Source organism: Dermacentor andersoni, chromosome 7 (assembly GCF_023375885.2).
Source record: "Dermacentor andersoni chromosome 7, qqDerAnde1_hic_scaffold, whole genome shotgun sequence".
NCBI lineage: Eukaryota > Metazoa > Arthropoda > Arachnida > Ixodida > Ixodidae > Dermacentor > Dermacentor andersoni.
The window spans coordinates 49666589-49683319 of NC_092820.1; the positions used below are offsets into that span (position 1 = coordinate 49666589).

Below are 16731 nucleotides of genomic sequence, written 5' to 3' on the forward strand. Positions count from 1 at the left end.
CAAATGGCTTGGCATGTAAACGGCGGGTCCCGTGGTGGAACGACGATTGTATGATCGCTCGTGAGAAGCAAAACAAAGCGTGGGGGTTGCTACGCGCTTCTCCCACTGCAGAGAATCTAGTCAACTTTAAGCAAGTAAAATCCCAAGGCAGGAGAACCCGCCGACAGGCCAGAAGAGAAAGCTGGCAGAAGTACCTATCGAGCATTAACTCGTTTACAGACGAGGCCAAAGTCTGGAACAGGGTAAATAGAATTAGAGGGCGACAAGCATATTCACTCCCTCTGGTAAATACACAGGGTGATACACTGCAAGATCAGGCAGACTAGAAGAACGTAAGCCATTAATAAGAAAATAGAAGAACGTAAGCCATTAATAAGAAAAAGTCGAGAGAATGAGCCTTACAACCGTTCTTTCAGTATTGCCGAATTGAGAGCTGCCTTGAGCGCATGCAAGAGCTCCGCACCAGGATGTGATAGAATCATGTACGAAATGCTGCAAAACTTACACAATGACACGCAAGTGAGACTACTTACACTTTTCAACACTATCTGGGACGCAGGGTACCTTCCGACCGCATGGAAAGAAGCCATTCTGGTCCCTGTTTTAAAACAAGGGAAAGATCCTTCCTCAGTGGCAAGCTACCGCCCGATAGCCCTCACAAGTTGCATGTGTAAGGTATTTGAAAAAATGATAAATCGGCGACTGATCCATTTCCTTGAACAGAACAAAATGCTTGATCCCTATCAGTGTGGCTTCCGAGAAGGGCGCTCCACAACCGACCATCTTGTACGTATTGAAGGACATATTCGTGACGCGTTTGTACACAAACAGTTCTTATCGATATTCCTCGATATGGAGAAGGCGTACGATACGACCTGGCGCTACGGAATCTTGAGAGATTTGTCAGAAATGGGCATTCTTGGTAATATGCTAAACGTATTAAAAAGCTACTTGTCCAATCGTACCTTCCGGGTGAAAGTCGGCAATGTGCTGTCACTTCCTTTTACACAAGAAACCGGTGTGCCCCAGGGAGGCGTGCTGAGTTGCACACTTTTTATTGCTGAAATGACAACGCTTCGTGCTTCCTTACCACCAGCCATTTTGTATTCCATCTATGTGGACGACATTCAAATAGGCTTCAAATCCTGTAATCTCGCAGTATGCGAGAGACAGGTACAGCATGGTTTGAACAAGGTGTCAGGGTGGGCAGAGAAAAACGGTTTTAAAATCAATCCTCAAAAGAGTTCTTGTGTGCTGTTTACAAGGAAGAGAGGCCTAGTTCCGGATCCTTCCTTACAAATGTGTGGACAACAGATACCAGTAAACAAAGAGCACAAATTTCTAGGTGTCATACTCGACAATAGACTCACTTTCGTCCCACACATTAAACATCTTAAAGAAAAGTGTCTAAAAACAATGAACATAATCAAACTTCTATCCCAGACTACGTGGGGTAGTGACAGGAAGTGCCTAATGAATCTCTACAAGAGCCTAATCCGGTCACGAGTAGATTATGGTGCCGTGGTATATAACTCTGCCGCCCCGAGCGCGCTAAAGATGCTAGACCCTGTTCACCATCTGGGTATTCGTTTAGCAACAGGAGCTTTCAGAACGAGTCGCGTACAAAGTTTATATGCAGAATCGAATGAGTGGTCACTTCATATCCAGAGAACATACATCAGCCAAACATATTTTTTGAAAGTCCACTCTAATCCTGAACATCCCTGTTTTAACACCATTAATGACATGACATATGCTACACTGTTTCGTAATCGTCCTTCCGTAAGACAGCCTTTATCGCTGCGTGTGAGGGAGCTTAGTCATGAAATGCATGTTCCACTTCTCGAACTTCACCTAATGCATCCAGCCAAGCTGCTACCTCCTTGGGAGTGGCAGTTGATAAAATGCGATACATTTTTCATGGAAGTTACAAAAACCTCTCCAGAGATTGAAATCCAAATGCATTTCCGGGAACTCCAGCACAAATACTCCTGTACGGAGTTCTACACAGACGCATCGAAGTCACATGACGGGGTGTCCTATGCAGCCGTCGGTTCATCCTTCTCGGAATCCGACGTACTGCATCCGGAAACTAGTATCTTTACGGCTGAGGCCTACGCAATATTGTCGACCGTGAAGCATATAAGGAAAACAAAACTCAAAAAATCAGTTATTTTTACGGACTCCCTAAGTGTTGTGAAGGCTTTGATATCGTTCTGTAAGCGCAAAAATCCTGTTTTAATTGAACTCTATTCCGTGTTATGTAAAGCATATGTATCTAACCAGCATGTGATTATATGCTGGGTGCCTAGCCCTAGAGGCATCCAGGGTAACGTTCTAGTGGACCAGATGGCCACATCAATTTCATTACATACAGTTATTCCTACTGCTTCGGTCCCTGTCACAGACCTGAAGCCTTTCTTAAGAAGGAAACTGCGAAACCACTGGCAACGTATATGGGACGCAGAAGTAAATAACAAACTGCACTTGATAAAGCCACAGTTGGGTTCTTGGCCCTCCGTAACAAAATCACGGCGAACAGATGTCCTATTCTGTCGCCTCAGAATAGGACACACATTTGGCACGCACAACTTTTTACTCACTGAAAATGATCCTCCAACCTGCGGTAGTTGCGGGGAGAGGCTGACCGTCCTCCACGTCCTCCTGGAGTGTCGGGCAGCCGAATCTGAGAGAAGGAAACATTTTTCTCTGGCATACCGGCAGCACTTCCCCCTACATCCTGTAATGCTACTCGGCCCAGAACCTTTATTTCACACCAACGCAGTTCTAAGTTTTCTGAAAGATGTTGTCTTGCATGTTTTTAGCCCCACGTGTTCGTAGCGGGTCCTCTCTTCAGAGGATGCCGCTGTGATAGCAATTTCGTATAGCACGCGCCTCTAGGCCCTTGTGTTTCAAGGGCTCCGGTGAGGCAGCAGTGCTCCAGGTAATTTTACTGTCTTATATATTTTCTATTTTGCATCAGTCTCCTACGATGGATTTTAATGTTCATAGTATTCGTCATTAATCATCGCCATAATTTTATATCACGTAGATTTTATGCACTTTACAGCAACTATTTTTGGGCCACTTTACAGCCAAGTCACATCTCCATAATACATCGTCAACATGACCACTTGTCATGGCGCTCTTTGGCCACACCTGGCCCTTGCGCCATTAAACACCACATATCATCATCATCCGTTCCTGAGCGCATGTTCAAGTCTATCCATATTATACGTCCATATGTCAGCTGCCTTAGGCTTGTTGAAAAACTTGGAAAGCTCTGCCAGTTCTATTCTAGCTGTCGGGTTAGAATTTTCTGGTTGGCAACGTCTTAGTAGACGCCGCGGTTCTGTCCAATCTATACGGAGCGGTGCGCGAGGAGGACATCGAGGCATCCTAGCAGCCGCCAGAGAACGCCCCTCCTCTTAGCCTCACCTCCTTACCTGTCGTGCCACAAGAGAGGGCTCGGATCCGGGTGGAGCTCCTAGTTCGTGCACGCGAGTGAACCGCGTTCGCCGGCAGACCATCAGGAGCTTTCATTCATGCGCAACATCACGATGATGGCTACGGCGACGCCGAAGGCAGAAATCCGCCTGCAGTGTCCATATAATTCCTGTCGCAATGAAACGTGCAAAGTGCCTAATATACCAACAGGAACTTCCACAAACTCATAGGAAAAATGTACTCTGAGCTGTTTTATGACTGAACCGCAGTAGTAATGGATTGCGGCTGTTGCAAACGCAGCTTTAAATGGACTCTGAAACGATTTTCACGATTTGGTACAAACGTACCGAGTCGTTAGAGTAGGTCCTCCTTATCATTTAATGTGATTCATTATAAGGTTTTAAAAATGTACATCGCTGCCGATCGCAGCACATCGCTCGGCCGAATTTTAAGCCCGTCCTAGCCATTTTGCGTCATTTACCCGGAAGACGTTAGTAGGTCGAGCTGTCTGATTGGCTGCCGAGGACGCGTCATCAATAATTTTTTAACGTAATGGTGAACAAATGTTGTTCGGAATAGATTGAATGTATGCTAGTTGTTGCTGTAAAAATAAAGTAACAGAAAGAGAATGTGCAACAATAATTTCTCCCTACGCTTAAGCACTCCCGGCAGAAAACGCTTGTTTTACAGCGTGCTCCATTTGGCGAGAGCTCCACGATCAGAGTGGGTCTCAGTCTTTTTGCGAGCAACATGATTCGACTTCGTTCGGTTGTGGGCTGCATACGTAGTGACTGGCAATCTGTCAAGCAGCGACATCGTGTCCCTCTGCAAGGCAGCAGATGAGCGGATGGGCTGCAGCGCATCCGACTGCCGTTATCCGATCGGTGCCAGGATATGCGCGTTTGCGCCCGTCACTTTACACCCGAGGATTACTACCGCAATAGCGTTTCGCGAGTCCGGTATTGTGCAAACACTAGCACAAGGGGACTGGGCCTTGACGTTTGACCACGCCATTTCACGGGATGAGCTGAAGCGCAAATGTCAATGGTCTGCATGGTACAGCCACCTGGTGGCACAGAGTTGCACCACACACAGTAGTAGTAACGAAATGTATTCTTTCCTGCTGGTGTATATTTTTCGCAGGAGTGTGATCATCAACTCGTTGTTTTTATAAATGGTTGAAATGTTGTACGCTTGTTTACAGCAATATTAACGCTTTGTTTGGCTGGTTAAGCTCTGCGCCAATAGGTGGCTTGACCGTGCAGACAGATGAGGCCGCTCACGTAAGTGTACGCTAATAATCCTTCATCAGCTTGAGTTTATGCCTCCAGCCATCCGTCGAAACGCCCAGCTCACATGTGGTTACCGGAATGCCAGACACGTTGGGCGCTGCTACAGCATGCTCGGAAGCACACTGATTCGCTAGCTTTCGCTTGGGGTCGACTGCTAAGCAGCTAGCGGAGAGTTTGGACCGGCTTCGCGTGCTCGCTCCTAGAGAACCGGAAGTCCACGACACGACGTGCCATCATGACGCAGAGCCAGTGAAGGCAGAGCTTAGCCCCGATCACTCGGCGAAAGAGTTCAGGAGAAAAGGCATAACTATGGAGAGGGTAACTTGTAATTGTCCGTAGCTCTCTTAATATGAGGCACCTCACACAAATTGTGGTGCAAATGAATAACTTTAGCTGTACTCTACGCGTCTACAAAATTTGTCCGAACCGTTGCTGGGACCCATTAAAGAATCGTTCATTGCACAGCGTACCCGACTTGACCTCAGACAAGTCGCACTGTTCCAATAGACTGCTGCGGAAGGACAATATGGTACCTGGTTGGAACATCAAAAACATTTTTTTTAACTGAAGAAATTCGAAAGGAGGAATGCCTGGAGGGGGGGGGGGGATGCTGAAGGGAGTTTAGTTTGCAAACTAACATCTGCAAACTTGCCTAGCTCATGAGGAAATACAGTGAGGAATCAACCAATGCATCGTATATTTCCTGATTGAAACGACAAGTGTTACATCGTATACAAATATTTCGCCACTACCTCCTACCTGTACCTCAGACGCTTATGGCCTCAGTACCTTGTATTAGAGTGATAGTTCTACTACTCCAGGTAAAAACCCAGCAAACGCCTGGTTCCTTAAATCTAACCCTCAAGCTTAGGCAAGGTCAAACAGGAACTTCGCCTGCCACTAGCGGCGGCTGCTACGTATGCCACCTAGGCGCCCCTATCTTGAGGGTAATCTACCATGCGGACAAAGTCCATGGTCGCGCGGGCCTCATCCACAAAGTGATCTGCGATGTGTGCAAAGTGCGCTGAGTGCTGGTAGCTTTGTGTACCTGCTTCCGACTGTTCGCCATTTTTGGGCTGTTTTTGTAAACTATTTTCTGTACTACTCTATGTTATTTACCTCAGTTTCCTAAACTGAAAGAATCTGCGTTTCGTCAGCCCATGTCTCAACACCATGGAAAGCGTGTGCAACCCTATGGAGGAAGCGAAACAAGTGTGTTGGTGTGGGAAGAAATGGACGTTCAATAAAGACGTGGGAATCCAATGAGCAAAATTTACTCGGCCCTACCTCGGGCAAGTAGATTGTGGCCATCCATTGCAAACACGGTCACTTGTGGTCCATCCTGGTCCATTTTCGTTGAGCCGTACTTGAAAATTGACATCTGCCTTACATCGGCCAACTATTAGGGTGACTTTCAGGGTCGATCATTGTTGCCAATCTGGCCGACTTCAGACCTTGCAAGACCCGTGACAATTTTTATGTCAGGAAATATCTGGGACTCATCAGACGTAGCATGGCCACTGATAATTAAGCTTGAGTCATGTCTGGGCTTATATGGAACCTAACTTAGAGCGTAACAATTTAATGGTTTGTCCTTGTCTTGGCGTATATCGAACCTGCAATGGCCCACAAAAATTTGTAGGTAGACTTATGTCTCGGCCTACGAAAAACCTAACGTCCAAGTAGCAAGAATGACGTCCTATGGATATCCTATGGATATTCTCTGCAGGACATTAATATCCTAGAGATGTGTTGAAGGCGCGCTGCAGACGTCTCCCACATGGCCAATTGCCCGCATGTTTTCGTATCATGCAGGCATCGCCGGCATGTCGAGGAGGGACATCATACCTTTTACAGACATGTAAAAGCCTTTTCCAGAGTGTTCACCCCTAATATCTATTAGAGTTGCAGCCCACACTTTGTGACATATGCAACCGGAAGAGCGCCAACGTATCAAGAACAAATGCATTTTGTGCACACGTTATGCGCGCGCGCACGCGTGAAAAAGTGCAGCATACTGCTCACTGTTTTAGGCCTACCGCGAAGTGGGAGTTACTTATCTTCAAACAAAAACTTTTAAAGTATATTGCGGCAGGAAATTCGCCCAGTTCCATATACACATGAGCTGCAGAGACATTAGTTTCGGATTGTAATTCGAACATGCAAAAAATCATTCTGTTACGAGGAAACTGAAAAGCCCTGTTTCATTTGTTGGACAAATATTTAACCTTACGTTGAAAAGGGTCCATATGGGATAACCTTGGGGATTCCATGGCGGGATATCAAAAATAGGTATATGTGCGATATTCAAGGGACAACCATGATATGTTACGGGGATATTGCGAGTATAGAAAGACTATATTTACAATATATATATATATATATATATATATATATATATATATATACAGGTGGAGTCAGAGAAGTTAAGATGGCTGACCACCAACTCCACGCAGCAGCCAGCGTCTCCGATCTTCTTCGTCCGCTCTTTTTTTAATCCTTCCGCAGTATTATGATATCGGAAAGACATTATGAAAATTTGAATACTCATTATGGGAAGCCAGGGGTGCATGAACCTCGGATAAAAAGAAACGCTTGGAGCGACTAAAATATAACAGCAGAGAAGCAACTATGTGAATTGCAACATGACTAGTATGAAAAAAAAAATTAAAATAGAACGTAGATGCATGCTGTGGCAAATTGGTTTCGGGAAGGCACTATAGTGTGCTCACCTAAGCAATCAAAGAAACTCTGTACACATATTAAAGTAGCAAAAATGCAGTGTTGTGCACCAAACATATTGCAGTTATTATTGAGTCAAATCTTCGCGATTTTCGAAAAATTCTCATGCTGTGGTCGAAAAGCGCGAAATTGACTTCGAACTAGCCTGATAGAGTACGCTGGTAATTTACTTCGGCAAGACGTAGTTCACACTTTGCATACCAACGAGTGGCATCCAGCCCTGGAGTATGGTTATACAGCAACTTGGTCTCACGTCTGTTGGCCCCTCATGGACCGACGTAGTAGGCAAACAACAATTGCTCCACCTTTACCGTTCTGTGGCCAGCCACACCGGTGGCAGCTGACTTCCCAACAGCAGTTTTCCAGCCATCGGCCAATTCCGCATGCGAAGGGATCGAGAGGAAAACAACTAATGAATGCATAGAAGCTAGAAGCGCTTCCGCAGACATGTATCTTGCAGTGTGCACGGTGCTAGATGTTGAAAAACGAGGAGCGCAGCTATGTTCAAGCTTCTAAGGCATATGTTGAAGAGTTAAATACGGTGCTTGCACCGTTATAAAGCAATTTTTTTTTACAGTGAAGGGTGCGTTCATGTTTGCCTGTCCGTTACAATAGTAACGAATCCTATTCAAGATCAAAACTGGAACCGCTTCTCACTAAAAAAGAAAGCTCAGTGCTACGTAGCTAGTCACACTGCGATCGAACGCGTCATCTGAAGAAAGCGACGCTTGCAGACATCGCAAGTTGGCCCCATGTTACGTGGAATGCCCTCCCGCAGACGGTGGTTGTGCTAGCCACCAGAAGTATGGCATTTTCAATGCATTTAATGGAACTGAAAATGGCTTTTGAGGTTGGCAACAACGAAGGGGAGGTGTCATCAGACTATTATAGCTATTAGCCGCTACGATTCAGCTGTGTGCGTGTCTTCATGCGTTTGTATGTTTCATAATATCGTTCCAACATGCTATGCGCCGACTCAGGCTTCATTACTTGATGTGCTCGGAAGAATCAGCACGAAGCATATTTTAAAAATTTTGGGGTCGTAATGTAACTGCGCGTTAGTGTCGGTGGCGCGGTAGAATTGTGCCTATGCAGTACTTGCAAACATTTAGAAGATATTAAGACCATCAACTACTTGCGATTGAATTTCAGGACGCTATTTTCGCTGTTTCTTATGTGCAACCGAGTGGCAAAATAGCAAGCTCTTGGGGAACGAATTTATATGCTTAAATTTTTAGAAATTACAACATTTCATTTATTTCTGGTGGCGATCTAAATAACGTATTTATCGCAGTCTGCAAAGTTTCAACAAGAGAATCTAGGGACAGTGAATGGCTTCAAGGATATGTTTAGTACCCAATGAGAGTGAGGAAAACGTCTTCATCTTTAATAACTGTGTTTCTGACCATCATTAAGACCAGGAAGTTTCAAGCGACAGTGTTTGCTGTTAATATCAAATAGCACATTGTGATGCTAGAAATAAATTAGGGAAAACGAGTCTGGTCTAGATAAACCTAATCGAGCGAATTCCCCTAGAAAACGTTTGTGTATATTGCAAAAAAAACTTAAACACATAGCCAAGAGTATTGCGCAAGATATATATAAGGCGAACAATGGCAGTGTAAAGTACCTTTGTATTATAGAGTCCCTTTACAAGAGCATCCTTCACTTGCACGCATGCGACGATAGTGTTGGGAGTGGGTGCAAAACGGCGAAACTAACAATTGCTGGAAAAAAATAGCTCTCTATATTGGTATTTTTCCTCGTCTTCACATACATTCGTTCGCCATGAGGTACCTCTCAACATGACCGTTCAGTAACCCTCTTTCTTGCGTTTAGATTTACGCATTTGCCTCACAGTAAGCTCACATTTCACCTATCTTGGATCAATAGCTACTTGGCAAAGCTCCACTTGTCATTGCAAGTGAGAAACGTGCCAATACGGCTGTCGTTCGAAGCTAGGTCGAGAGGTGTGAGCAATCTTTTGCATGGCACGCGCTCTGCACTTTATTCTTGGTGCTTTCGTCATTTTCACGAGGAAAGTGGCGAGATGTAATGTCTCACAGGGACCCAAGTGCGTGAGTGGTACAAATTAGCCGCATAGCGAGCCACCATCAGTTGCATAAAATGGAATTTGTTGTATACTACTTCTAAACAGAATTTTGGTTCTCTTATTTTAAGCACTCGAAAACTAACAGCATTGTGAATATGTTAGCAAAATTCCAATGGGCCAGCGCTTGATTTGATTCCACAGGCTCAATTACGCATAATTGATAAAGAAAGCAGTGTGACCATGGCCAATACAGTGTTCGAGAAGTAATGTCAAGCGGTAAATGAGGAACTGCCATGCTGATTTCTATTGTAATATTTTTTTTTCAGTTTTGGGACGACAACGGCAATGTACTGAGATTCCGGACAACTGGTTGGAATTTCCCGAGTGTGAACACTTGCACATGGTACCGACGTGAGGGCTGTAATAACACCGGGGTCAAACTATCGCCCTGGTACTATTTTGTTGAGCAGGAACGAAAGTAAGACATAAGAATTCACCGCTTCTTAAAATGGACATAACCGATAGTAATTTCTTTTACAGGAAAGATGATTCTTGGTTGCCCAAGTATTATTGGACATTTGGCGAAAATGATTCTATGTGGAGATACGATGAGCAAGGTAATATTTGCACAACTTTCACTGAAAGAACCATAATTTCGTAAACACAAGCTTACGGTTAATGTTAAACCGGCTTTATTCAAGGGACGAGATTGATGGTAAAGTCAAGATGGCGTCCTGACGCTGCACCAGCTCACTTCTTCTTCCTCTTCTCCTCGCCTGGCTCATGCCGTAGCAATCCCTGGTTGCCAGAAGAAGTCCGCTGGGCAAGTCCAAATCACTCGGAAAGGGTAGGGTGAAACCGCTTAAGACGGGCAACATGTACGAACTGGGTCCGGCTAAACCGACGACCAGCCGACGTCAAGCGTGCCACGTCAAGCGTGTCAAGTCACTAAAGCGAACTACAATGACTCAATGGGCCCGTGTACTGGGGTAAACACTTTTCGCATAAGCCACGTTTACGTTGCGGAGTCCACAACCACACAAATTCTCCTTTGGCGTACGAGACAGACTGGTGTCGGCTGTCATAGCGCTTTTTCGATCGGTGTTGCGATGCCACAGTACGAAGACGAGCGATACGCCTGGCTTCTTCGGCAAGACAAAGCGTCTTGGCAACAGAGTACTCGCTGTGAAAGTCAAACGGTAGTATAGTGTCAATGCAGCTTTGCGGTGAACGTGCGTAAAGGAGATAAAAAGGACTGTGATCGGTCGTCTCATGCTTTGCAGTGTTATAAGCATAGGTGATGAAGGGGAGTACGTCATCCCAGTCCTTGTGATCGGAAGATACGTACATGGCTAGCATGTTAGAGTTCTGTTCGTACGTTCTACAAGCCCATTTGTCTGGGGGTGATAAGGCGTTGAATGATGGAACTGCGAACTGCAGAGACGAATCAGCTCCTCTGCGGCGTCCGCAACGAGCTGATGACCGCGAGCGCTAATGATCACACGCGGGGGACCATGTCGAAGAATAATGAATCGAAGCAAAAGCGTTGCAACGGACGCAGCTGTTCAAGATGGTACGGCCGCTGTTTCCGCGTAACGGGTCAGATGGTCGACACATACGATCACCCATCGGTTGTCGTTAGATGATCGGGGAAATGGGCCCAGAAGATCGATACTCACTTGTTCAAATGACAGGCGAGGCGGCGGCAGAGGTTGGAGAAGACCTGGCAGAGCGGTCGTAGGCGCTTGTAGCGTTGACATTGTTCGCAACTGGCGACGTAGTGCATGACTGTGTCCCTCATTCTGGGCCAGTAAAAACGCTCATGTGTCCGGTTCAGAGTTCTGATGAGTCCTAGATGGCCAGAGGTCACATCGTCATGCATGGCTCTCAGTATGTACGTTCGCAGACTCTGCGGCACCACCAGAAGGAAGCGTGCGCCTTTAGCCGAATAATTGCTCTTGTAAAGTAGGCCGTCACGGACACAAAATCGACCGGTGGCTCCAGGATGCGATGCGGCTACAAACAGAGGTTCCAAACTAATCTCATTTTCCTGCTCTGCTTTGAAAGTCACCGAGTCTGGGAATGTTGAAGAAATGGGAGCAAAACAGTCATCAAAATTGTCTTTGTCACACTCCGTCGTCGTCAGAGGAAGGCGGGAGAGACAGTCCGCCTCTGCGTGGCTACGCCCGCCCTTGTAGGAAATAACGAAGTCGTACTGCTGCAGTCGAAGAGCCCAACGTGCCAGTCGTCCACTCATGTCACGGAGATTCACCAACCAGCACAACGCGTGGTGGTCAGTAATGATAGTGAACGGGCGTCCGCAGATATAGGGCCGAAATTTGTGCACGGCGAAAACAGCTGCCAAGCATCCTTGCTCGGTCAGAGTGTAATTGCGTTCCACCTTAGTCAAAGAGAGACTAGCATAAGCCACAACGTGTTCAGCTCCTTTACGTTGCACAAGTACGTCACCGATGCCGATGCCACTGTCATCAGCGTGCACTTCCGTAGGTGCGGATGCATCGAAGTGACGCAATATGGGCCCTGACGTTAGTAGAAATTTTAGCTGACGGAACGCGTCATCGCAAGCCGATGTCCAGTTGAAAGGGACGGCTTTTTGGAGAAGACATGTTAGGGGGGTACACCACGTCGGCGAATCTTGGAACGAAGCGACGAAAATACGAGCACAGGCCCAAGAAACTGCTCAACTCCCGCACTGACTTCGGTGCTTCGAAGGAGCTGACTGCCTGAATCTTCCGTGGATCTGGCCTCACACCATTTTTGTCGACCAGATGCCCAAGTACTAACGTCTCGGTTTCTCCGAAACGACATGTCTTGGAATTTAGGATCAAGCCGGCTTGTTTGACACAATCCAGAACAAGATTAAGACGGCTGTTATGCTCACTCAATGTGCTGCCAAAAATCACCACATCATTGAGGTAGCACAAACAAATTTCCCATTTAAGTCCTCGGAGGATAGTATCCATGAATCGTTCGAATGTTGCTGGCGCATTACAAAGGCCGAACGGCACAACGTTAAATTCATAAAGACCGTCTGGTGTCACGAAGGCCGTTTTCTCCTTATCGTCTGGGTGCATGGGTATCTGCCAATACCCTGATCGCAAATCCAGTGATGAAAAGTAGGCAGCCGAATGTAGACAATCGATGACATTATCAATGCTAGGAAGCGGATGCACATCCTTTTTGGTAAACGCATTCAGTTTCCTGTAATCAACGGGAAACCGCCACGATCCATCCTTCTTTACTAAGATTACTGGTGCTGCCCACGGACTAGAAGACTCTTGAACAACACTTTCCCGCAGCATTTCTTTCACCTGTTCAGCAAGAACTGTCCTCTCTGTTGAAGAAACGCGGTAAGGTTTTTGCCGAATGGGGTGCGCAGATCCGGTGTCAATTCTGTGGCGAGCAGGAGAACGCGGGAATGAAGCCTGCTTGTCGCCTTGTGCGAAATCGAACACAGAAAGATGTGCCCACAAAACTTGTGCGAGAGGGCGGCGCTCATGTGAGAACAGTGCCTTGTTGATGATTCGTAGGATCTGCTCTTCAGAAATGCTTTGTTGGGGATCGCTAGTATGAGACTGCTCCTCCTCGCTTAGAACTGTAATGGAGCTGTAAGTAATTTCGTCAAATTCAGCCAGCTTCATATTACGCGGGAGAACGGCAGGGACGCAAGAACAATTGAAAGTCCACAAATTTGAGGCCCCATTCACTACTTGCACGACAGAGCGTGGTACAAGTACATCTTTCTTTGCGCAGCTCGACTTAGTGGCTGGACTTGCGCGTCAAACGATGAAAGGTCGGAAGCAGCGAAATTGACAGGGATACGTGACAGCGACCAAGGCGGTAGCAGCAAATCGTTCGAAACAACACAATAGTTTTTCACTGGTAAGGATGTGTCGGCAAGGGTGGCGAGAAGCGCACTATTCAAAGTTATTTCCCCTGTGCCACAGTTAACGGATGCACCACAATCCCGAAGGAAGCCAATCCCGAGAATCACATCATGAGTGCATCGCGGTAGTACGAGAAATTCTGTTTTAAAATCTTCTCCTCCGAATAAAACACTTGCAACACAAATACCAAGGGGACCTATGCACTCTCCACTGACACCACGAAATGTCACACCATCATTCCACGGGAACATAACTTTCCGACCCAGCCTTTCTTTGAAAGTCACACTCATGACGGAAACGGTAGCACCAGTATCCACTAATGCTGTTGCAGGTATACTATCAATTAACACACGCACTTTGTTTTCCACCATCATAATAGGCAGAGGAGAATTTCGCAGAGACGCAGACTGTCCGGTGAACTTGCCTCCATCGGCCGCGCCGGCTAGTTTCGCGACGGCGATGGAGACGTAGCACGTCGTCGTGGTGACGGTGAACGGCGTTGGCGACTGGTTGGGGGTGTCAGGCTGCTGTCTGAAGCTGGCGAGCCACTCCTTCTACTATACCGATGGAAGGTATTCCGAGGTGGCGCGCCTGTGGTGTTTGCAGGGCCCATCGGCCAACGGTCGTCATAACTATCACGTCCAAAATTAGGCCAAGCTGGTGGTGGGCCATATGTTGTCTGTCGGCGCCGGCGACAAAAACGAGCAATGGGTCCTGAGGCGCCCCAGCTGTAACATACAGGCGATGCGCGACCGACGTTGTATGCCTCGGAGTCAACCCTGGGACGCTGCGAATAAAAAACGCGATCTTCCGAATTCCGATTCATGGTGGTAGCTCGACGAGTTCGTTGATCGTGCGTCATGTCGTCGGGAAAGGTACGTCGGTGCTGTCGCAGCTGATCTAGTCGACAGTCTGCAACGCCTGGCATGGCAGACAATGCTGACACAGCAGATGCATGTTCTTGAGGTTGGTTGGAAGCGCAACCAAGCTGTTCAACATCCGCCCCTTTGGTGTATCGTTCAAGTTCTTCGCGGACAATTTGCCTTATAGTTGCCGCAAGGTCAAATTGAAAAGTGTAGTTTTCCTTTTCGTCAACGCTTGCCACCGTTGTGACATTTGCTATCCTGCCAAACTTTGGCGTGATACGGCGCAGCTTCAAGGCCTCAAATGTGCGGTAATGCTTGATGAGGTCGGCGACTTGATGACTCTGCTTGATGACTCTGCTTTCCGATTAAATAATGGTAAACATCCTCGGCTATGCCTTTGAGAAGGTGTTCAACCTTGTCCTCTTCGGACATTCGAGGATTGACAGTCTTGCAAAGCTTCAGGATCGCCTGTATATACTTAGGACAGGTCTCACCTGGGACTTGAGCGCGCAGAAGCAATGTCTGCTCCTCCCGCTTCCTTTTCGTGGTGGAATCGCCAAAACACTCTGTGAGGTGAGTAACGAAGCTATCCCACCTTGTGAACCTATCTTCATGGTTCTCAAACCTCACTAGCGCAGTGTCTGTGAGGAACAGAACCACGTTGTCGAACTGAGTCGTGGAGTTGCAGCCGTTGTACTTGCTCACACGCTTGTAGTGGGTGAGCCATACTTCCACGGCCTCGCCGAATTTTCCAGAGAAAGGGCGGGGCTCCATCTGATACATCCAGGCGCCGGTTTTTCGCACTGGAGCAGCTAGAGAAGGCTGTTGGTCGCTACTGTAGGACATCGGGATCTCAAGTGGTGTTGGAGGCAGTCGAGCGAGGCATCTGCTCCGGCGTCGCACTTGCTGCAGCAGCTCCGTTGTCTTGGTTGAAGTACCCCGCACCTCCAGCAGAGAACTGTTACGGTTAATGTTAAACCGGCATTATTCAAGGGACGAGATTGATGGTAAAGTCAAGATGGCGTCTTGAGGCTGCACCAGCTCACGTCTTCTTCCTCTTCTCCTCGCCTGGCTCACGCCGTAGCAATGTTGTTACGGGGTTAAAAACAGTCAGACGTATATTTAAAGGATATTTACAATGATTGTAGCAGCTGACAAGATGGTAGACAGCGCGCGAAGCCCAGAGCGTCGTCGTCTTCCGACCAAGCTGAAAACATCTTCGTCAGCGTGTCACATGACCGCCGGTGACTGAAGCACCGGCTCGGTGCTGGTTAGGAGGCGGGCGAGGGGTGCAACTTAACACGCGCGACGTGGGCCACAGGCTAAGGGTAAGGGGCAACACGCGGTAAGGGGATGAGTAGCATGAAAGTAACTTCTCCGAGAGGCCAACGCGTCGCGACGGCGACCAAAGGAGAACCAGGGCGCTCGGTGTGTAATGGACATCACGAGGGCGGGCGTCGTCATATAAGCGCCGCTGAATGTCCTGCGACCCCACACGTCGACGTCGGGCAATATGGCGTGCTTCTTATGCTTTGAGTATGGCCTTACGGGCGTACTCGGATGTGGAATTCAGACTAGCACGCAGAACGGTGTCGAAAGGTAGCGTAGGGTCGCGGCCAAACAAGAGGAAGAATGGAGAGAGGCCTACGGTATCATGGCGAGATGAATTATGGGCGAAAGTAAAGGCACGTTTATAGGCCGACGTTATCGGCGCGCGGGCGAGCGCCGTTCACGGTCAGTCACGCTACGTCGGTTGCGCTGCGCCAGCCGAGATGCCATCCCCGCTATACTTCAACGCGTCCGCCGTCGGCTATTATCTTCGGAGCATGCGCAGAACGTTCGCCAAGTCGCGCGCCGTCCGCAAAAGCCGTCTGCGGAGTTGTGTTGGCGCCTTTTTCTTCGCACGCAATGCATTGTGGTGCGAGAGTTCCACCGACTCCGACGTGGGAATGGCTCAGGAGCCATATGGGCGCCGAGCCCGTCGGGGCGCGTCGGAAGCAGCCGGTTACGTTGGCTGCGCCGGTGCGCCCGACTATAGAGGGATCGTTTTCTCCGACGTAACGTAGCGGGCGCGCGCGGGGGCGTTACGTCGGACTATAAACGAACGGCAGCGCAACGTCCGAGTCGCGATGGTCAGCGGACATGGACATGGACAGCATGTCATTAACGGTGTGGTTAACACGCTCGGTTAGACCGCTCGTTTGTGGATGGTATGCAGTAGCAAATTTGTGTTTAGTCGTTCACGAGTGCAGAATGTCATTGAAAACTTTAGAAATAAAGGAGCGGCCTCGGTCGGTGAGGAGCTGTCGAGGGGCGCCGTGGTGAAGGATGGCGTTCTCTTGGAGGAAGTCGGCGGCATCAGTTGCATAGCTTGTCGGAAGAGCCCGTGTGATTGCATATCGGGTGGCGTAGTCTGTTGCTAC

General features: G+C 47.8%; 1 protein-coding gene across 3 annotated transcripts in view; it reads left to right on the top strand.

Moving 5' to 3' along the window:
- LOC126535283 (uncharacterized) overlaps positions 1 to 16731 on the top strand; it is a 110674-nt gene that overhangs the window by 36265 nt on the left and 57678 nt on the right. For all 3 annotated transcript variants that reach the window (XR_007600473.2, XM_055073092.1, XM_072289056.1), the window contains 2 exons: positions 9861 to 10012; positions 10075 to 10151. Coding sequence is in view for 2 of the 3 variants with exons in the window: in XM_055073092.1 (XP_054929067.1) it covers positions 9861 to 10012; positions 10075 to 10151 (229 nt within the window). In the remaining variant the exon portion in view is untranslated. The remainder of the gene's footprint in view (positions 1 to 9860; positions 10013 to 10074; positions 10152 to 16731) is intronic.